We start from the raw sequence: 23344 nt of genomic DNA on the forward strand, positions 1-23344 counted from the left end.
TTAGTATAAGAATTTTCTTTAAAGTAATATTTTAAAATGTTGGCAGATAAATGTTTTCCATGGAACTGGTAAGAATTCTCATTTCAATTTAGTTGCTGTTTCCATGCAGTTTCATGTGAAATGATTTACATTCTAGATTTATTCACTGTTATAAAGAGAAGAAGGATGAAATTTAAAGATGGATATTTCTTTTCCCTGTGTTTACCAAGAGGAAGAACTGGTGGCTTTGCATTCATAAGCATGGGAAAGCCGACTACCCACAAAAACCATGTCTGGGGGACAGGCTATGATAACTCACCAAAGTCAGCTAACTTGAGCTCTCCATGGCAACTGAGGAGCAAATTTTGCGGTTTCAGGTCCCGATGAAGGATGTGATGTTCATGGATGTAAGCCAAGGCTCGCAGGAGTTGGAACATGAAGAGCTGGGAGAAAGAAGGAAAAATCAGATCTCTGTGGTTAGCAATTGATGCAAAAATAAAATAAAAATAGAGTGAATACAAAGGGGGAAAAAAGAAAAAAGGAAATCTTGAGCACCACTTTTAATCAACAGCATCAGCTGAGAAAGTTGAGTATGGGTTAGAACAAAATCTTTTAGCACTGAAAGAAAACCAAGCTTAGTTTTAAAAAAATGTTTTTAACATTTGATTACATTGAAAACAGCATAAACGAAACCAAAAACACTTCTACATTGAGTTACATTAATTCATTTCTCTCAAACACATTACTTGACTTGTGCCACCTTCACCTTTATAATTCAAAAATTCTTTGCACAAATGTCCCCAAATTTGGCACAGAGCAAGAGCAGACCTTCTGTTGCAACTGTGCCAAATTTAGTGCTGATCTGTTATCATATTCTGTTTGGGATGCTCCTATTTTTAGAATTGTCTTGTAGAATGTTGCTTTGCTCTGCAAATGATGTTATTGTGAAGACGAGCAAATCCTAATAACATCACTGCTCTACTGTGCAGATGCAATTACTTAGCAGGTTAAAATTTGCTTCTTTTAAGATTTGGACAAGCTTGTATTAGTTTATTCCATTGCAATACTTATATGTTGCTCTGTGAATGAATTTGCATGTTAAAAGAAGTTATGTATATTTATGTATTGAAGAATATTAAAAGAAAAGTTTTCTATTACAGTATTTTTTTTAATCTATGCATTTTGTATATATTTTGTATAGAATGCTCACATTCTTGGAATTATCAGTCTTTCCTATCAATATTTTAGAAGGCTTCTACTTACTTTTGTCTAAGTAAGGGCCCGTCCACTGAGCATTTGTTCAATTTTCCTCGCTCTCTTAATATCAAAACTGTATCCCAGTGTTCAAAGGATGGAAGTGTCAACAGAGTCAAAAGGGACAACCCCCCCCCAAAAAAACCCTTCATTTGCTTTGTGCACCCTGTGTGTGTGTGTGTGTGTGTGGGTGTTTTGATGGTGTTCCTTTGTTTGTTGCCTTTGTTCTTGTTTTTTTGCTGCTCACTCTACTTTCCCTCACCTGCTTAATGTAACTGGAATATAGAGATGGGCACGGCTTGCTGGTTCAGCAGTCCATGCCAGTTCTTTTCTCAGCCAAACAGGTGTTCAGTGCTTCCCATCCCCGCCTCCTCCGTTGGGCGCCCACTCAGAGGCTCCAGCTTCCTTGCCCCGCCTCCTCCAGGCACTGCCCTCTGAGTGGGCACCCAGCAGAGGAGACGGGTCTGGGGCGCTCCAAGCCCCTGATGGGCTGAGAAACAAACCATCGGTTCGTGCCCATCTCTAAATAACACCCACTTCTGCCTCCTGCTTTTTAAATTTATTTTACATTATCCCTCATGCAAAACAATGCAGAAGTGATAAACTAAACATTTAAAAAATTAAATGAAAATTAATAATTTCACAAATTAAGGGAAAACATGACAGTTTGAGCATAGTGACGGATAAAAACAAGGAGTGAAGGGATGAGAAAGTGAAGAAGGCAGAGACGGTATTACCTGTTCTGCTATTCTGTTTTTTGGTGTGGTTTTTTTGTATCTTTTTTTTTAAATACCACTTTTGCACTATAGCAAAAATGTGAAAACTAAAAATGAAATCGAAACAGAAACATTATGGCCAAAGATTTAAGAATTGGTGCGTGGGTAGAACAAGGAAGGAAGGAAGGAAGAAGTGAAGTAAATGTCTGTGGAGAGGGCAGAGAAGGTACAGCTATTTCTGTCGTCTGCTTTTCAAAAATGTTATCACTTCTATACCACAGCATAAAAAGGAGAAAAAAAAATAAAAAAATTAAACATTAAAATTGTTGTGGCCAAAAGGTGAGGCTGTTGCAAGGAAGGCCCAGTACATCCAGCAACAACCACCTTCGCTAGGTATGGCATCCATGCTGGAATGGTCTATTCAAATCTGTACCAGGATGAGCCAAATCAACAACCAGAACAAGCAGAGAACATGCCACAGTACAGTGGGGTCTCGACTTATGAACGGCTCGACATACAAACGTTTCGACTTACGAACCGCTCTCATAGGAATATATGGACTCGACTTACGAACTTAGATTCGAGTTACGAACTCTTTTTTTTCCTTTTTTTTTAAAGCTAAGTCATCTTAGGTTAAAAGGAAAAAAAGAAAAAATATCCCCCTCTAGTGGCAGAAGGCGGAATAGCAGCTTCCCATTAGTTTCTATGGACGGAAAAGAGCAGATACGGATTAAATGGTTTTCAATGCATTCCTATGGGAAATGCAGATTCGACTTAAGAACTTTTCGACCTGAGAACTGCCTTCCAATACGGATTAAGTTCTTAAGTCGAGACCCCACTGTATGGGTAAGCCCTAAGTTTTATGCACAGGTTTCACACTCAAAACAAAAGAGAAATTGGTCAAATTTTAAGCAAGATAAGCCATATGTGATCTCTGAGGAGATCACACAAGGGTTATCTTGTTGGATCTCTGCAACAGCCCCGCAAAAGAAGCTCAACTGATAGACAACAATTTGCTCAGTGATCTTTGCAAATGTTCCGCATTTGTATTCATCTTGTTCTCCTTTTTAAAAACTTGCAATGGATTGCTTGTAAGCTGCCATGCAAGGGCATGGAGCCAGGCTAGAAATGTTAAAATCACTAAGTAAATGATATATTTGAACTCCAGTCAGCCCAACTCAGTTTAGCAATACATCCATACCAATATATCACAGACACAAGAGGTAACTGTTTCTTCAAAAACCTACCATGACATTATGGGGATGAAGCCCACCAGGATGCTGGAACATGTACTGTGCCAGGTCTGTATGCTAAGAAGGCATGGAAGAGAGAAAGAATGGGGCTGAAACCGGTTGGCAGAAAGCTTTATTTTGCTGAATCCATTCACAAAAGCTACAACTACAGACAAGTGCTGGTGGGAGGTTCCCTGCCTGCCTTCTTCTCTGGCACCCTGGCTCTCAGTCTTTAAGATTTTCTTTTTAATGTAAGTCTTTAGCCTATATATTATATATAATTTTTAATATATAATATATACTTTTATATAATTATACTGGTGATATAATTCAAAATATGTAGTTGTTGTTTGGGCCAACTTTGATCACCCAAGGAATGAGGCCATCCAGTTTTACAGGATCATTGTCAGATGTGTAAACTAAAGACTCAATGAGTAGATAAAATATACAAAAGTCTGTTACTAGCTGTTTGCATGACAGTACCACACTATCCCACATGTATAACAGGCTTCCTGAAATGCAAAAATCACAGATTTTGTGTTTTTAGCGGGGGGGGGGGGTTGTATTTTGCTTTCCCCCCTTCCCAAATCTGAGTTGTATTTTATATTTTTTCATTAACCATCCTACTGACTCTACCATGGGAAGATGGGATATAAGTACTGTAGATAAAATAAAATGGATTGGCTTACAGTTGCCCAATGAACCGGCATCTTTCCACTTACGGTGGGATCAGATGGCAATATATGATCATGTTGGACTGTGCTAGAATGGGTTGGTTTCCTGGGCGTGATCTCCTTTAAAGCAACCCTTCCGTACACACATAATCTGATCCTGATCACTCTGGGCCAACTCCAAAAAAGTGAGTAGCCCTGTCACTGAACCAAAAAGGTTGGATTGGGCACTGAGCAGGGTTGATGTGGTTTGTGATTTCCTGTATGTCATGTATTTGCTAGGAAATAGCTCATACTGGACTATGGCCCCAAAACAGTCAAAGATGTGAGCTATATCACCAACTGATCTCACCCTAAAATCTTTCTTATGGTTGAAATAAGGCTATGATGTCTTGGATGAGGAAACAGGGTTTTTGTTTTACATCCTCTACCTTACATAACATAGTTATATATAATAATGAGAGCTTCCAAAAAAATAAGCTATTAAGATTCAGCTCCCAGCTGAATCTCCTAACCATGGCCACAGATTATACTGGCTGGGGGAAGGGGGATTCTGGGCATTGTAGTTCAAAAATAAAACCTTTCCATGCTCTCCTAATACAATGAAATCGCCCCAGAAACCCTCAGTGTCAGAAGGATTTTGCCAGAATATTATCAGAGGGTTATAAAACAGAGAAAAATAAATGTCACATATGTTTCCATATCAATTGCTTGTTCACAAGGAATAACAAAAGTGACAAGAAAGAAAAGTGAGGGTGTTTTTTGTTCCATATTCACCTTGTTTAAAAAAACCTGTGGTTTTACAGTTAGTAAGAGCTCATTGTCACAGTAGTTGCAAAAGCAATAATTTCCTGAAAGCTTTTACTGCAAAAAATAAAAAAAATTAAAAGAAGTATGTGGCTACTATTTGAGAGAAGTTATCGGGGGAACAGAAGGCTCTCAAGGGCAAGGAAGGGAATGCAAACATGAAACATTGGTTACCAGGATCAACTTATAACTTACATTGCACTACAAAATGTTTTGAAGTATCGCAGCAAGAGGACAGTGTGTTTGTCTGAAGGCTCAGAAATCTTTAAATCAATGAATCAACCATAAATAAATTAAAAACTCTGGCAAATAAGAACAACAACAACCCACAACTCACCATGTACTCAAACACTAATGTTAGCTTCTCTTTGGTCTGGATGATGTCATGAAGGAGCACAATATTGGCATGTTTCAAGCCCCTGAGAAGAGATGCTAAGGATGCATAAACAGTAGTCAAACTGCTAGCAGTGAGAAAGGAAATAATAGATGGCAATTAGCACAGATAATTTCTAGGCCTGGACATTTGAAAGTTGTAGTATGAACAGGAGCTTATCAGAGCTGGTGTTCAGGAGAAATTCTTCAGAAGGGACTGAATAGTTAAAACCATTTGGGGTCTTCCAAATGGGGCATTTGTTCCCTGAAATGTGCCACATTCATTCCTGATGCTGCTGTTTTTCCCCCCACCATCCAGACAATGTAAGGCTTGTCTTAGCATAACCAGTAGCAGACAGTGATAGGAACTGAGACTTGGATGTGATCACACAGAATAACAGATCACATGTTGGACTGCTGATGGAGCACTCTGGTTATCACATGATGTTCAGGGAGCTGTGCTCTAGCCCAGCCTGATCCATAGCAGAGCTGCTACTTTTTGAGGCGAAGATGGAGCTACAGATCCAACAGACAGAAGGGTAGCTTTAAAGACAATAGCTCCCTGCAAGGTGACCCTTTCCACTGTGATTGGACACACCCTTTTACCACCATTTGATTGCACTCTGTCTGTGGCAAAATGTTCGTTCTGCAAGGCAAGGTTTATTTGCTTTGTGCAATAGCTTTCTTCAATTCATGTCTATGCTAATTGCCTGGAGAGGCTTTCATTTATGTTGCGGCTTTTATTTTGTTATTTTTCTTTTCTGACTTCTGTGTTCTTTCTTTTTTTTTCTTTCTGGTGCCAAAGCTGAGATGGTGAGAATCAAAGGAAACGGAGGAGACAAGAAATGCTAATGTGAAGGAAAAATTTGTTGCCACATGGTATCCCCCTAACCTTTGGAATTTTATTTTTATGGATGCAGATGCTGGTAAAACCTATGCTTTGAAGTCAAGAGGTATGAATCAGCCCCACTTGGAAGACTCTTATGCTTCCCTTCCCAACCCATCTCTGGGTTGGCTCTTCTCATGAACAGTGCAAAGGGCAGATCATGCTGCTGGAGAGACAATGTACGAAGGTGCCTGACCAGCTTCCCCACACAGCCCCACACAGCTGCTGTCATAAAGTATTCTCTGTTTTAATTGGTCCCCACTTTTCCAAATATTTAAATTTCTTTGATTGCTGTTGCATTTTCATTTTCTGCTCCTCTTTTTCATATTTTACATTGCATTGGACAGTGAGAGGGTGAGTGTACGGAAAGCAAGCTGGGCAAAAGTGGTCAAATGAGCAGTAAAACGGCAAATGAGATTCAAAGTGAGCAAATGTAAAGTGGTGCACACTGGAGCAATATACAGTATATATATTCCATCTTAACATAAACACTGGAGGGATCTGAGCTAGCAGCAACTAAATTGTGAAGGGATCTCGCTGGGGAAAATAGCTCCACAATATGTCAACCCAGTACGTAGCTACTGTTTTAAAAAGACAAACTGTGTTGGACTAACTTAAAGGAGTTGGAAATAAAACTGCACCATTAAAATTGCCTTTATACAAATTCTAGATGTGATCACCTCCGGGATACTATGACAGATATGGTCACTGAACCTTAAAAAAATACCGTAGCAGAAAAAGGCAACCAAAACAAACAGGGGACTGAAGCCCCTTCCATATGATGAAAGGTTATAAAATTAGGGGCTATTTAACTTGTGGCAGGCAGAGAATGAAGGCACATAAGAAGAGACACAATAGAATTGTATAAAGGTACATTTGGAAAGAAAAAGTAGGCAGGGAGATTTTCTACTCCTTCCACAGACAAAAGGAAGCACTTCACAGCACACATAGTTAAACCGAGGAAGTCGCTGCCACAAGACCTAGTGAGGGGAATCGATCTGGATTGCTTTGAAAAAGGACTGCAGAAATGCATGGAACATTATGGGGACCCTTGAAGGCTGCTCCTCAGGATGACTCTGTATCCTCTCCAGTATCAGAGGCAGAAGGCCTCTGTAATATGATGCTGTGAACGTAAGATGGAAGGTTTTAAATTACTGTGTCATAAGCTGCCTAAATCTTTGGACATACAGTCATGTGAAAAAGAAAGTACACCCTCTTTGAATTCTACAGTTTTATGTATCAGGATGTAATGTAATAAAAATCATCTCATCCTCAACAGGTCTGAAAATTAGGCAAATACAACCTCAGATGAACAACACATGACATATTACACCAAAATGGAGATGCCATATGTGAAAAACTAAGTACCCTTGTGATTCAATGGTTTGTGGGACCACCTTTAGCAGCAATAACTTGAAGTAATTTTCTATATGACCTTATCAGTCTCTCACATCATTGTGGTAGAATTTTGGCCCACTCTTCTTTAGAATGTTGCTTCAGTTCATAGATGTTTGCAGGCACTTGTTTATGCACAGCTCTTGTTAGGTCCCAAGACTGGACCATTGCAAAACCTTGATGCTCTTTTTCAGCCATTCTGTTGTAGATTTTGGTGGTGTGCTTCGCATCATTGTCCTGTAGCATGACCCAGTTTCAGCCAAGCTTTAGCTGACAGACAGATGGCCTCACCTTTCACTCTAGAACACTTTGGTATTCAGAGGAGTTCATGGTTGATTCTATGACAGCAAGGTGCCCTGGTCCTGTGACTGTAAAACAAGCCTAAATCATCACCCCTCCACCATCATGCTTGACAGTTGGTATGGGGTGTTTGTGCTGATATGCTGTGTTTGGTTTTTGCCAAACATGGCTCTGACCATTCTGGCCAAACATCTCCACTTTGGTCTCATCTGTCCAAAGGACATTGTTCCAGAATTCTTGTGGTTTGTCCAGATGCAACTTGGCAAATCTAAGCTACCATGTTCTTTTTAGAGAGAAGAGGCTTTCTCCTAGCAACTATTCCAGACAAACCACACTTGTTCAGTCTTTCTCTAATTCTACTGTCGTGAATATTTAACATGCTAACTGAGGCCTGTAGAGTCCGAGATGTAACTCTTGGGTTTTGTTTTGTTTTGTGTTGTGTTTTTTTTTGCAGTTTTTCTGAGCATTGCACAGTCTGACCATAGAGTGAATTTGCTTGGATGTCCACTCCTTTGAACACTGACAACTTGAACGTTTTCACTTGTGAATAACCTTCCTTACTGTCAAATGATAGACTTCAAATCATTTGGAAAATGTCTTATAACCCATCCCAGACTGATGGGCAGCAACAGTTGCATCTCTAGGATAATTACTGATGTTTGAACTCCTTGGCATTGTGTTAACATACATCTGAATGCTCCAGACCAGCAAACTGCTAAAACCTCAGCTTTTATAGAGGTGGTCACAGTTGCGGATGATCAATTACTCAAGGGTCTTTGGTTAGCATTACCTGGATGCTACTTAATTCCTATGGATGGAATAAAGGTGTACAGTACTTAGTTTTTCTACACATGGCTTCTCTATTTTGACTTAATTTTTGTTAAATAAATCATGACATGGCATAATATGTCATGCCTTGTTGTTAAACTGAAGTTGTATTTACCTAATTTTCAGACCCGCTAAGGACCAGATGATTTTTATTATGTCCTGTTATGTAAAACCATAGAATTCAAAGAGGGTGTACTTTCTTTTTCATGGGACTGTACGTTTGGGTGTAAATGCTTTAAAAGAAGATGATAAGAAATAAATAACATCAATGATTACTCATTTTAACTATGTATTCTCAGAGTGTGTAATTTCATCCGGAATGAGTTACGAAATTTAGATTTGCACAGGGGAAAGAAGCAAAAGCTGATGCATTAGGCAGCACTTCAGTCTGCAGGCCTTGTTCCTAAGAGGTTGGCATTAAATTGTTTATTTCCCCGCCTTTCTCCTTCACATGGAAAAAAAGAAAGAAAGAAATTTGATTCTTTTCACAGATGAAAGTAACATTCTTAATGGTAATTTAAACAAGCTGTTTTGAATGTTATATCTGTGGGAGTATCTAAAGGACTGAAAGAAATAATTACAGACATAAGCAAATACATAAATTGGAGACATCAAGAAAATTGCAGACATTTTGCCCAGCAAAAGACTTCCCCCAGCACACCCAACCAGAACAAAGTAGAGGAAAAGTACCTTTTCAAAAAGCACATTCAGAAAAAGAGGAAATGCATGTGATTAACATATAAACTGCACGTACGTGCATACGCATAAACAAAGTGCAACAATTCCCACATTCAGTAAGATGCAAGCAGACAACCACTTTGGAATAGTATCCTTCACTTCTAGGAAGACTAGGACAAGGAAGGGACTACAGTATCCAGGCCCCATCCACTGACCAAAGAGTTACTGTTGCAATGTATTTTCCTCTTCCCTGACAGTCCTTCTTCCTTTTGTATTATGTCTGTGAACCATAGAATAGGACTGTCTTAATCAACAATTCGTGTAAACCAAAAAACTTTTAATGCTTTGTATGTGCTAAGTAATAATAGCAATAGTCTCAGACAAAACACATGTCACATATATCATACCATTCTTTAATAATGTGCATTATAATCATCAGCATCATCTTAAAACACTGGTCTCCAAACTATGGCCCTCAGGCCTCATCCGGCCTGCCTTGCCTTTTTATCCAGTCTGGCATGCATGCAGGCATGCAGGAGTGCGTATGTGTGGGAGTGTGGGTGTGCGGGCGAACACGTGCACACGCCTTTTCCTTTGGCCCTTGAAAATCTGAAACATACGTTTTGGCCCTCACTCTGAAAAGTTTGGGGACCCCTGTCTTAGAACATCAGAGCTGGGACTCTATGGACCATCAAGTCCAGCCTCTGTCAAGGAGGCACAGTGGAGAATCGAACTCCCAACCTCTGGCTCCTACCTAACTCGCTAAAGCTATCCAGCCAGCTATGCAAGAATACACCTGATGTAAAAATTACCTCTTATATTAGCAAGAAAGGGGTGTGGAAACCCAGAGGAAAATTGGACTTGTGTATACGTGGATTCCTCTATAAAGGGCTGCAGTGAGCAGGTTGGGCTGGGGAAACTCAGCCTCCCCTCCTTCAAACACAGTAAGGGAGGGGATTATTTTTCCTTTGCATTTGCATAACACAAAAGTGCATGGATTCATCTCCTCCTCTGAGTTTGGTTTCCAGGATTCCATGGACCTCTGTGGGGTCTGCAGAGGAAGGATAGAGCACAAGCATCTCCAGCGCTTCCACTGGTTCAATCCTGATTGCATTAAAAAAGGTGTGCTGCACTTATGCAGTTACACCATAGTAACTACTATCAGAAATGTAGCCACCTGCAACTTATTGCTTTTGGTGGCAACAAGAGTATACCTAAATCAAATTTCAAGAGCAATGCAACAAGTAGTTACCAAGTTATTTCTGGGGTACGGAGTAGTTTTCTAGTTACTTTCAAATGTTGCCTTTTAAGGCAGTTTAAAGCCATATCCTACCTGTGTGGTGAAATGGATAGAGTGAAAGACTAGGACTCAGGAGACCTGAATCTTAAAGCCTGCTTGGCCACGGAAAGTCATTGGGGGGGGGAGGGAGGGCAGTGGTAAAACTACCCCTTCAATACCTCACCTTGAAAGCTCGCTCTGGGTGACTGTAATTCAATTCCAAATTCACAGCACATAAGTCAGAGGAGCTATGATAACAAGGACCACAGATGACTCAAAGTAATGCAATTGCTAGCAGAACAATGGTTACCTTTTAAAAAGTTACGTTCCTAGTTCTGACTTGCACTCACATAGGATTACCTCAATCTAAAGCTGAACATATACAAGCTGGAAGTGGACAGTAAAGGTAATCCAAATCTCTCCCCTCACCCCTGATGATCTGGTGATATCAGATGGGGACACCTCTTCATCATATATGGGGGCAAGTAAATAGACTAGAATAAAGAAAAGGCGGACACCAAACCAGAAGCAATCTTCTTTATTACTTCAGAGGTCAGTTCCAGCACTGAAAACGGATTCAGGGGTTGAGCCCTGGCACGGATTAAATTGTGTTCATACTGGAAACCTTACCTTCTCTTATGGCTGTAAAAGGGAGTCCTTCCTCAGTCTTTAGGCTGACGACCTTCAGAGCTACCAGCTGTCCATATATTCTAATGAAACAGATCATCAGCAGTGACTGTATATGCATCATCTGATAGCAGGAGCCACAATTTACAGCAGACCTAAGTTTAAAAGCTCCATCCCAATGTAGAAGCCTGGAGGACCCACCTCCCTTCTTACCCCCGCTTCTTACATCTCTCCCTGATGAGAACTCTTACTCATTCTTATCTTCTGTATTCTGTCTTTTCCCCAAGTACAGTACTACACTATAAGAGGACACTATAAGAGGATCTTTTCCCTACTAAGTTTGTTCAGAACCTTCACTGAAAGACTTTTTCAAACACCTTTTGAAAACATGAGTACATAATGTCAGGTCAGGTGAACAAGCAGATAGTAGAAACTCTAGTCCATAAAATAATGGCCAGAATCCTACTGAAGATCTACGCTAGCAGAAGTGTAATGATGGCAGTGAATTGCATCCAATTAACGAGTTGCTGCTCACATGCCTGCTCATGTGCTAGTTATGTGACTTGATATACTACCAACAATGTGGGTAGCAATTCACTCATTAGCAGCAATTCCCTACATCAATTTATGCAATTCTACTTAAATTAGTGTAAATTGCCATTTATGCAATTACATTTATGCAAGGTAAGATTCTGCCAACATTTCCAGCCTTCACTTAAGATCTAGCAATAAATTCTCCTTTCCCCTGTCTGCCAGTGAAACACACAGGGACTCATTTGAAATGCAACAGTTTAGAGATGTGCTGCAGCAGACATGCAGACACAGAGTCAGGTCTTCTGTCTGTATAAATGCCGAAAGAAGAGTTTGAGTCTTGACAGCATACAAAGAGTCTGAGTTTCACATGAGTTAATTAGATTGCTGGCTACATGGCCCTGCATACAGAGGAAGATGTGTTTTTGTGCACATGATGCAGTAGAAATATTTAGACTGCTACCATAGTGAGCGGCAGCCAGGTTAATTTGTGGATTCAGTTCCTGAAAATAGGAATAGTTAGCAGTGCACATTTCCTGCTTTGGAAAGAAATTATCTCTATACGTCTTATTCTAACAAAATTAGTAAGTTTGTGTTTATTAGAGAATACAATGAGATAGAAAAGTTAACAGGGATCCTAGTTCTAAGGAACTAAGGTGGAGGTGAAGGAAGAAAGTCAAAATGCCTCCTCTTTCTTCTCCCAGAGGTGGCTAGGAGCAAAACAAGAGAAGGTAAAAAACCTATCAGTCTAGGCTAAACAAGGCGAGCAAAATCCAGAGCATCTAAAGGACAGTCTAGGACAGTGGTTCTTAACCTTTGTTACTCGGATGTTTTTGAACTGCAGCTCCCAGAAACCCCAGTCAGGACAGCTGGTGGTGAAGGCTTCTGGGAGTTGCAGTCCAAAACTCCTGAGTAACCCAAGGTTAAGAACCAGTGAACAAGGAAACCCAAGGAAGTCATTTTCTCTCTGTCTACTCATGCAAAGCCAGTATAAGCTGAGTTGCACACTCTCACCTCCACCACAGATAACATTTCCTGTATTGTAATTGTAAAACACGCACGGAACTGTATAATCAAATACTCTTTTTTTTTTTATCTTCAGTACAACCATTCTTGAATGCCGTAGAACTCCTTGGGAGCTCTTTCAGAAGAAATGTAAGGTTGCTTTCCATAGTCCAGATGTCCAGAAGTCAGACTTTTCATCTTATTAGTTTGCTTATCCTTGAATATTTCCTTTGAATTCCAGAATGATATTTATAATATTTCCACCTACTTTGGGATTTTAAATTAATTGTAGTCAATTAATCTCTGATACATTGTGTTATGTAACAGTGGCTGAGGCTTCTCTAAAACTTACCTGCTGATCCCTTTGTATACTGTTGAGTGGGAACCCTCGTTCAGCTTCTCCAGATTCAAGTAGGATGAAGCATTTCCAAATGGAAGACCTCTTCTTTGCTTGGATGGGAGAGGGACAAACCGAGATACAGAGAAAGAAAGAGAGAGAGAGTATGGACTTGATACAGGAACAGTCTTTGGACCCAGACAGAAAGAGAGGCTTATTCACTATGTACACACCATGAAAGAACGAAAAGGCAGACAGAAAATACTTTTTATTATATTAATGTAGCTTAACATAGATATGAATGGCTGAAATCCTGTTGTTAAGCATAGTAAGTCATACTAGGTTAGGCTCATTGATTGAATGGGTATTTGATGAGCCAGCCCCTCCATAACTTCCACTGATTTAAATGGGCCTACTCTACCTGTGACGTCTTGAGTTCTGCTTGGATTCAAAGGCCATTACTATATCAAAAAGCAAGTCCATTCTCTTTTCTCGATCTCACCAAAACCCTACTGATTGAATGAACCAGCTTTAGTGAGACTTAGACACTAAGCAACAGGATTCGAGCCACTAATTTTTCCAAGTTATTAAAAATGCCTCTACTTAAAGACTGGACAGGCAGCTAATAAAGGACTCAACATTACCTGAAAATCACAGTGTCTGACATGTATGCCACCTGCCAAGGTATATATATATATAGGAGTAGATAGTTTTAGTACTTTGTACATGCTTGGGGGAACTCTCTTCCCAAGGCTGACTCCAGGCACTGAAATAAGTTCCGGAACTTTGCCCTGCCACCCAGATTTCAGGTTATGTATGTAACAAAGGCAGAATTGTTGTTTGCTTTAGCACAATGGTAGTCCAGTCATACAACACTGAACACTTCTAAAGCAAGACAAGTCTCCACTGACTATACTGGAGATGTTTGAAGATGTATTCTAACAAGTGGGCTCAATATGATTTCTCAGCAAAAACAAAAAAAAAGCTTCAGACTTGAGATGAGGAAACTTGAAAATCACTGTCTTAAAAGAAAAGCAGTAATCTAAATGCTGCAAAAATCCAACATTCCTAGCACAGAGGAATGTTCAAAATAAGCTTTGAAACATCTACATGGACCACCGTTATATTGTTTTCCCCCTTTTCTTTTCTACCCTGAGATAAAAATATACAGTCAACATACCACATTTTTAAAATATTTGTTCAAATCAATTCCCACCATCTTGCTAGTGAGCCTTTCAGATAACTAGACTGGGGGCTAAAGAAGCAGCCACCTTACTGAAGCTAAGCAGCTCTGGGGTGGTCACTGCTACAGTGACAGACCTCCTCAGATCTGTCAGAGACACCACTTTGATTTCTGTGAAGGAAAAGAAGTGGGATGTCCAGTGTAATAGCTAACCAACATTAAAGCAATTGTGTTCTGTTAGTCACTTCATGCAATGCACACTCACCCACTGGAATTTCTCTGCCAAAACCTGCTCCTGGGAGGGATCACTGAGGCGCCGTTGCTGTATTCTTTTGGATTTTTGTGTCTGAAGTGTATGGAACCATTGTGGCTGCAATGATGTCATTGGCTGAGGCATTTTTCTGGAATCTTCTGTCAGCTGGCAGGGTGGAAAAAGAAACCATTTTAAGAATAAGAATATACCTGTTATTGCCTACATATTTTTGTTGTACCCCCCCCCCCTTGAGCTGTTCATTCCTTTATTCTGGGAAGAATGACACATCAGAAAGAAAACATTCCCATATACATTTCCTAATAAAGATGATATGGAAGTATGTATAGCAGAAAATCAAAAGCTAGTCAGTAAATGCTAAGCTGTTCCAGCACTCAGATTCTTCTCATAAATGCCTTAAAACATCCTCCCACTGCCGCTAGCTGACTCCAAAACATTGGGGGAAGGATGGCCAGTGGGGGAAGAAAAACTCCCCCTTTAACTCATGATCTCTCCTGATGAAAGCAACATTGGGAATATACTGTATTCTCAAAGGCTTTCACGGCTGGGATCTGATGGTTGTTGTGGGTTTTTCGGGCTCTTTGGCCGTGTTCTGAAGGTTGTTCTTCCTGCCGTCTCACCAGTCTCTGTGGCCGGCATCTTCAGAGGAATGGAGTAGGAACTCCAGAGCATGGACAGAGTTCCTACTCCTGTCCTCTGAAGATGCCAGCCACAGAGACTGGTGAAATGTTAGGGAAAACAACCTTCAGAACATGTCCAAAGAGCTCGAAAAATCCACAACAACCATTGGGAATATACTTGCTGAGGGAATATATACCTCTGCTCCATGCATCTAAGCAGTGCTCTTGGCAGGGGCAGCTCCTGGTCTAAGCAAGGGTCAGCTCACCCTGAAATAGGAGGATGAGGAACCTCTCCAGGTCAGATCAGAAACCAGAGGGGACACTGTTGTAATGCCCTCCATTGCTACAAAAGATAGCCTTTGGAGCCCTAGTGTGCTGTAGCAGTTACATTGTTAAGCTATGACTCAGGAAACCTGACTTCAGATACCCATTTGGCCATGAAACTCACGGGGTGACCTGAAGCCTGTCAATCTCTCAGCCTGATAACATCACAGAGTTGTTGGGAGGATAAAACTGAAGGAGAGCCATGAATGCTTTGAGCTTACTGAAGGAAAGGTGGAAAATACACACAGCTGATAGCAACAGCTGGAATGATTAATGGACCAGAGAAGGTTTATCATCTGGAGTGAAGTGTTTTCAAAACTGGAATTGCAAGAACTAGAAAAGGTGGCAAAATCAACACAGAACATTGACCATAATATGGAAGACAAATGGAGGATAGAGGTAGACACAATAGTGGAAGAAAATGTATCAATAGAGAAACAACTTATGGAAAAACCAAGAAATTATGAGTTGACAAAATGGCAAACTACACTGAGGGAAAAAACAGTAGCCCATATCAGCAAGAACACAGAAAGACAAAGGCTCCCCAATTCACACCAATTACAAAGTAAACCAGTAAAATTTCTACTGAATGATGAAAATGTTGTCATCAGTACAATCCCAGCCAACATGCTAAAGTCAAAAACCCAGCTCATGTATAGCACAGCTACCATAATAACCATGGAACTTGGTTACAAGCTGCAAAAAACCCAGAAAACTCGTGGCACTGCAAAATGGAAAATTTGTCTGAAAATAAAAATAAACAAATTATATGCAAACAGTAGCAACTTAAAACACTTGGAAGATTCAAAACTTAAAAATGAAAAAGTAAAAGCCAGACTATGCAAAACATATGACCTGGAAAGGAAAACAATAGTTGAAACTATGGAAGAATTAAAACAGTGCATAACAGCTACAGAAAGAAAATTGAAATATATGATGGATGCTTTTTAAACAATATAGAGAAAACACGCAATTCCGAAATAACCAACTATTATTCTATACATCACTAGAAGAAAATGCAGAACAAAAGAGATTAGGCCCATGTAAACATAATGCTCTAAAATTTTGGAAAGAAATGTCGGAAAGCCCAACCAAACATAACACAAATAACTCACGGATTAAAGACATTTGTAAAGAAACTCAAGGAAAGCAAATGGATGATGTTGTAATAACAACTGATATGATTAAGAGGCAAGAAAAGGATATGAAAAATTAGAGTGCACATGGTCCAGATGAGCTGCACAGATTTTGGTTAAAGTAAGTCTCCATCAATGTATAGCAGTACAGTTTAAGCACTTACTTCTAAATTCTACAACTGAAGACTGGATGACAACAGGTCGCACATTTCTGATAATAAATATCAAAAGGGCAATGAACTCAATAATTACCTACCAATTACATGCCTTCCAACAATTTTCAACCTCCTCACAGGAGTACAGTACTTGCAAGATCAATATACAATTCCTTAACTGAAAACTCCCTATACCCAACGGAACAGAAAGGGAACTTTAAAAAGTATAAAGGCACAAAAGATCAACTGCTTATTGATAAAATGAAGTGAAAATGCAAAAAGATGAAAAACAAATGGTAATATCGCCTGGATAGACTATAAAAAGGCATTTCACTCCTTGCCACACAGCTGGATTAACACCTGCCTAAAAATGTTTAGGACTGGTAAATATATTCAGAAGTTCCTCAAGAAAAACATGGAAAAATGGAAAACTGTCTTAATGTCCCATTAAGAAAAATTACCCAGCAGAAATTAGATACAAAACCTGAAATGGCATTATTGAATGTCATACCAGGAATTAATGATTAAAAAAAAATGAAGCATTGTCTGATGTATATACTCACAGCATCTAGATTACTCTGGGCCCAAAAATGGAAAAGCGAAGAGGTTCCAACGATAGAAGAGTTGTTAAAGAAGCTATGGGATATAGCAGAACTGGACGCTCTATCAGAAGCACTACGGGAACAACCAAGAGACTATGTAAAACAAAGCTGCGAACTAATATACTCTAGGGCCCAGAAGAAGACAGGAGCGTAGGGCAAATTTTATCATATATGTATATCTACTTAGTATACACTGGAAACCAAACCGGGGAGAGCGGAGGGTTAATGAGGCTGGAGTCTCTGACTCCAAAGGGGGGGTTAGCTTAGTAGAGGGTTTAGTTTAGTTTTTTTCTTTATTATTCTCTTTTTTTCTTTTTCTATTCCTGTTTTTTGTATGTCTGAATTCAAATAAAATTCTAAAAAAAGAATAATGGTGAAGAAATTGGGGAAGTTAGCATCAAAAGAGGAATATTTCAGGGGGATTCTTTGTCACCACTGCTGTTTAATATCTCACTAATCCCCATGTCAATAATTTTAAATAAAACTGGAATGGGCTACCATATTTCAGAACAAGCAGGAAAAATAATCATCTGTTGTACATGTATAATCTAAAACTATATGCAAAAAGTTACACAGAGTTGGAATCATTGCTAAACACAGTGCAAATATTTAGTGAAAGATATCCAAATGAAATTAGGAATTGACAAATGTGCATTTCTGACTATACACCATGGTGAGATCCAAAAACTAGCTGGAATAGAATTTTAAAAATGGAAATATTATAAAATCACTCTCAAGTGATGAAAATTATAAATACCTTGGAATACTAGAAGCAGATAACATAAAAGTAAAGGTAAAGATTCCCCTTGACAATTTTTGTCCAGTCGTGTTCGACTCTAGGGGGCGGTGCTCATCCCCGTTTCCAAGCCATAGAGCCAGCATTTTGTCCGAAGACAATCTTCCGTGGTCACATGGCCAGTGCGACTTAGACATGGAACACTGTTACCTTCCCACCGAGGTGGTCCCTATTAATCTACTTGCATTTGCATGCTTTCGAACCGCTAGGCTGGCGGGAGTTGGGACAAGCGACGGGAGCTCACTCCATCGCGTGGATAGTGCACAACTGACAGAAAGGGGATATATAAAAAGACAGTGGAAAATCTTAAAATCAAAATTAAATGGGGGAAATACAATCAAAGACATAAACACACAGGCAGTTCCAGTAGTTAGATACCCAGTTGGAATAATAGATTGGACTCAAAACTAATTAGAAGAACTGGATAAAAAAAAAACGGAAACTAATGAATATGCATCATGCATTACAAAAAAGTAATGTGGACAGATTATATTTACCACAAAAAAACTGGGGCCTGTAGATTACTGCAAATACACCAGATAGCAGAGGAGGAAAAAAGAAGCCTAGATTATTACATCAGTATAAGCAGAGAAAAATTACTTAAGGCAGTGAAAATGGAGAATATTTTGAAAACAACAGAAACAAAGGCTCAATATAAGAAACAATCACTTGAAGATAAATTAAACAGCTGGAAAAATAAACCATTACATACATGGACAACACCTGAAAAATACTGAGGAAAAGCATGATCATAATTCAACATGGGCATGGCTATAACTGGGGACCCTTAAGAAAGAAACCGGATGATTCATTTTTGCTGTACAAGAACAAGCAGTCCAAACCAATGTGATGAAAACTAAGATCCAAGGAAATCAGCAAATGTCATCTCTACCAAGAAAAAGATGAAGCTGTGTCACAACTCATCTGTAAATGTTCAAAGATTGCACAGATTACAAAAGCAGACATGATAGAGTGGCAAAATTAGTGCACTGGTCTTTATGCAAAAAATATAACTTGCCAGCCTCCCCAAACCCCTGGGAACATCAGGTAGAGAAGGTGTCAGAAAATGAGGAAGTCAAGATCTTGTGGGATTTCCAGATGCAAATGGATAGACACCATGAACATAAGATGCCAGACATAGTAGTAATAGAACAAAGAAATGTCTGGATCATTGACATTGCAATTCCAAGGGATGCCAGGGCTGAAAATAAAGAATTGCAAAAACTAACAAAATTCAGAGACCTGGCAATCAAAACATCTTGTTTGTGGATGAAAGATATTTCATTGGTCCACATAGTCTTTGGGAACAATATCAGAAATTTCATACAGTATTATAAGCAGCTGCAGATCTCAGAAATCACGCCATCAGAGCTATAAAATGCAGGGATATTAGGAACAGCATACAGTACATACTGCACTGATATTTAACAGATATATAGGGTTTGAGTTAAAAATTGTACTGTATCTCTTATATAATACTTTCACAATCTCCACGTGGCTGCTGCTTGTTTCACTAAACTAAAAGCTCACACTACGCGTCTTTCAGCTGCCACCAGTTGATTACATCATTATTGTTTAATATTAATAACAGAGGTCCAGGCAAGGTGTCATTTTTAAAAGAACCAAATAGAAATTGTTTAGTATTACAGATTATGATAGATCAAGCAATGCTTTTAACACTTAAACAGACATCCTCCTTCATCCACTCTCAACCACCACTCTCCTGCCCAAATATCCCCAAACTCTTCAACTCTCTTTAAACTCTCCGTCTCCCTCCACTGCTGAGTCTCCTATATCTCGTGACTCTGCCCCCCCAGCACTCCCATTGGTCTATGCAGATATCATATTAATATTCATGACCTGAGTGGATGCCACAAATACCAATCAAGGTTTTATAATTTTGATTGACTGTGTCTTGTGTTGTTGAATAACAAGAACAACAGGGATGTATGTTTCTCCATGAGAATCGTGCACAGACTTTTTATCATCATCATCTCAGAACTGCAGAGCTGGAAGAGACCCTATGGATCAACAAAACTGGCCTCTTGTCAAGGAGGCACAGTGGGGATGAAACACCGAACCTCTGCCCCCCCAGCCAGATGCCCAAACCAGTGGTTCTTAACCTTGGGTTACTCAGGTGTTTTTGAATTGCAACTCCCAGAAACCCCAGCCAGCAGAGCTGATGGTGAAGGCTTCTGGGAGTTGCAGTCCAAAAACATCTGAGTAACAAAGGTTAAAAACCAGTGGCCTAAACCACTGGTTCTTAACCTTGGGTTACTCAGGAGTTTTGGACTGCAATTCCCAGAAGCCTTCACCACCAGCTGTCCTGACTGGGGTTTCTGGGAGTTGCAGTTCAAAAGCATCCGAGTAACAAAGGTTAAGAACCACTGGCCTAAACCACTGAGCTATCCAACAGTTCTATCTAGCAGTTTTCAGTGAACTATCATTCTAGAAATGCACCACATACGTTTGCCTTTTACAAAGACTTGAATAGTTTTTACATATTTTACATAGAAGTTGGCCCAATAAATTCAATTGCCTTACTTTCTCTAATACTTTTGAATTTGTGGAGCTATCATTGCTAGTAAGACTTTAACCTGAAAACTCCTATGTACAGTCAATGGGAAATTTAGTCCTTCTCCCCAAAGAACATCTGATCCCAGAGGAGTGCTACTTACCTTTGCAACATACTCCACCACTTTAGGCTGAATATTGTCTTGTCGTGAGACTTCTCTCTCTTCAGAGCAACATTGACATCTAGGGTTAGAAGCACTTCCGCATAGAATGACTCCCATATTCTCCTGTCCTCCGAATGCTTGATCATCTCACTCCTCCTTGTCTTTTTCATTGCCAGAAACTGGAAACGCATGTTCATATGACTTGCATGAGATCTCTGCCACAAGTAGTCTCATGATTTTCAAGACTTAAAAACACTCCCTTCCCTCCCCCCCCCCAAATCCAAACACACACACACACACAAACACACATCCTAAGACCAGGTGTTTCACCTTCATTCTTTGTGTAACTCTCTTGGCTTTAAACAACAAGGTTTGTGAAAGCGACTGTTTAGAACTGCTGAGACAAACGTTAAACAGAAGCTGATTAAAACCAACTTAATGAGTAATCCTGAGGTCCCATTCACAGTTTTTCCTTCAGCATCTGTTTGCTTAAAGAAAAAGTTCAGCAAGTACATAGCAAACATATCGGTAGATGCATTCATATTATAACTATGTTCTTTTTTTGTTTTTACACAATTGTTTGAGCAATTCAAATGTTCATGTTTTAGAAAACTAAAAAATCAGACTGATCTTTTAAAACATTGCACAATTTTTCATACCTTCTTTTACAATGAAATATAAACAAATAAGCTTGGTCCAGGTATAGCATTTTTTCAGATATAGCCACCTTTAGTCTGTTTTTTTATTTTGTACGCCTTGGTTCAATCATAGATTAAATAGGGCCTGCAACCAAAAAATCAGAAGAAGACTGAGACTCAGAAGGGCAGCAATGAAGGAATTAGAAAAGATAATCAAGTGTAAGGATGTGTCATTGGAGACCAAGACCAAGATCATCCACACTCTTGCATTTCTGATCACTGTATGGATGTGAAAGCTGGATGGTTAAAAAAGATGACAGGAAAAAATTGGTTTCTTTGAAATGCGGTGCTGGAAAAGAGCTTTGTGGATACCCTGGACTGCCAGAAGGACAAAGACGTGGGTCCTAAAGCAAATTAAGCCTGAACTATCTCTGGAGGCAAAAAACATTGAAACTGAGGCTGTTCTACTTTGGGCACATCATGAGAAAGTAGGATTATTTGGGAAAGACTATAATGCTGGGAAAGGTGGAAGGCAGTAGAAAAAGAGGAAGACCAAACAGGAGATGGACAGACTCCCTAAAGCAGAATTGGGCAAAGTGCAGCCCGCGGGTCACATACAGCCCGCAAGCTGCTCCTGTCCGGCCCACTGACAGTTTTGAACATCAAAACCATGTATAGCTTTTTGTCTAAAGTTGATCAGTTGCTTATCTTTAACATGCTGCAAAAACCTCTTTAGTATTTGTGAAGTTTAACAAGTTTAAAATAAAAACAATCATAACATCACTGTTCCATTTTATTTTTAAGTAAAGTTGGTTCGGCCCCCGAACACAGTTCAGATTTTTCATGTGGCCCCCCCCCATAGAAATTAATTACCCATCCCTGCCCTAAAGGAAGCCATAGGTTTGAGTTTACAAGAGCTGAGCAGGGCTGTTGAAGAGAAGAAATTTTGGAGATGGCCCATTCATAGGGTCACCATAAGTCAGAGGTGACTTGATGGCATATAGTAACAGTCTGCTTTAGCAACATCATAAACAGAACCAAAGTACTGTAGCTCCTTCAAATTAACAATTTCATTTCCCTGCAAGGATTAATGGAATACAGTGTGCTTCTCTGGACAAATATCCCACAATAGCTTGGGCCATGGGTTTACTGTATAGGATAGCTGGTGTAGAGATGCAGATACCCTCTCTTTCTATCCAGGCAAAATTAAAGACAATAAAAACAACATAAGGTGTGGCACCTGAAAAGCTATCCTGGATACATTTATTTTTGGTTTGCTGAAGAATATATTGTTCCCCCAGCTTATTTAACATATGCAGAATACATCATGCGGAAGGCTGGACTGGAGGAATCCCAAACCGGAATTAAGACTGCTGGAAGAAATATCAACAACCTCCGATATGCAGATGATACCACTCTGATGGCAGAAAGTGAGGAGGAATTAAAGAACCTTGTAATGAGAGTGAAAGAGGAGAGTGCAAAAAACGGTCTGAAACTCAACATTAAAAAAACTAAGATCATGGCCACTGGTCCCATCACCTCCTGGGAAATAGAAGGGGAAGATATGGAGGCAGTGACAGATTTTATTTTCCTGGGCTCTATGATCACTGCAGACGGAGACAGCAGCCACGAAATTAAAAGATGCCTGCTTCTTGGGAGGAAAGCGATGACAAATCTTGACAGCATCTTAAAAAGCAGAGACATCACCTTGCCAACAAAAGTCTGAATAGTCAAAGCTATGGTTTTTCCTGTCGTGATGTATGGAAGTGAGAGCTGGACCATAAAGAAAGCAGATCGCTGAAGAATTGATGCCTTTGAATTGTGGTGCTGGAGGAGGCTCTTGAGAATCCCCTGGACTGCAAGGAGAACAAACCTATCAATTCTGCAGGAAATCAACCCTGAGTGCTCACTGGAAGGACAGATTCTGAAGCTGAGGCTCCAGTACTTTGGCCATCTCATGAGAAGAGAAGACTCCCTGGAAAAGACCTTGATGTTGGGAAAGTGTGAAGGCAAGAGAAGAAGGGGACGACCGAGGATGAGATCG

General features: G+C 39.8%; 1 protein-coding gene across 2 annotated transcripts in view; it reads right to left on the minus strand.

The window, feature by feature from the left end:
* The window catches only part of CDK15 (cyclin dependent kinase 15), a 75051-nt gene extending 53935 nt beyond the window's left edge, over positions 1-21116 (minus strand). For both annotated transcript variants that reach the window (XM_020814475.3, XM_020814477.3), the window contains exons 1-7: positions 20663-21116; positions 14346-14498; positions 12913-13010; positions 11028-11107; positions 4997-5091; positions 3197-3259; positions 299-422 (exon numbers count right to left, since the gene is read on the minus strand). In XM_020814475.3, the coding sequence (XP_020670134.3) occupies positions 299-422; positions 3197-3259; positions 4997-5091; positions 11028-11107; positions 12913-13010; positions 14346-14498; positions 20663-20779 (730 nt within the window). In that variant the 5' untranslated portion in view covers positions 20780-21116. The remainder of the gene's footprint in view (positions 1-298; positions 423-3196; positions 3260-4996; positions 5092-11027; positions 11108-12912; positions 13011-14345; positions 14499-20662) is intronic.
* Between the last annotated feature and the right edge of the window lie 2228 nt (positions 21117-23344).

This window comes from Pogona vitticeps, chromosome 1 (genome assembly GCF_051106095.1).
Source record: "Pogona vitticeps strain Pit_001003342236 chromosome 1, PviZW2.1, whole genome shotgun sequence".
Lineage (NCBI taxonomy): Eukaryota > Metazoa > Chordata > Lepidosauria > Squamata > Agamidae > Pogona > Pogona vitticeps.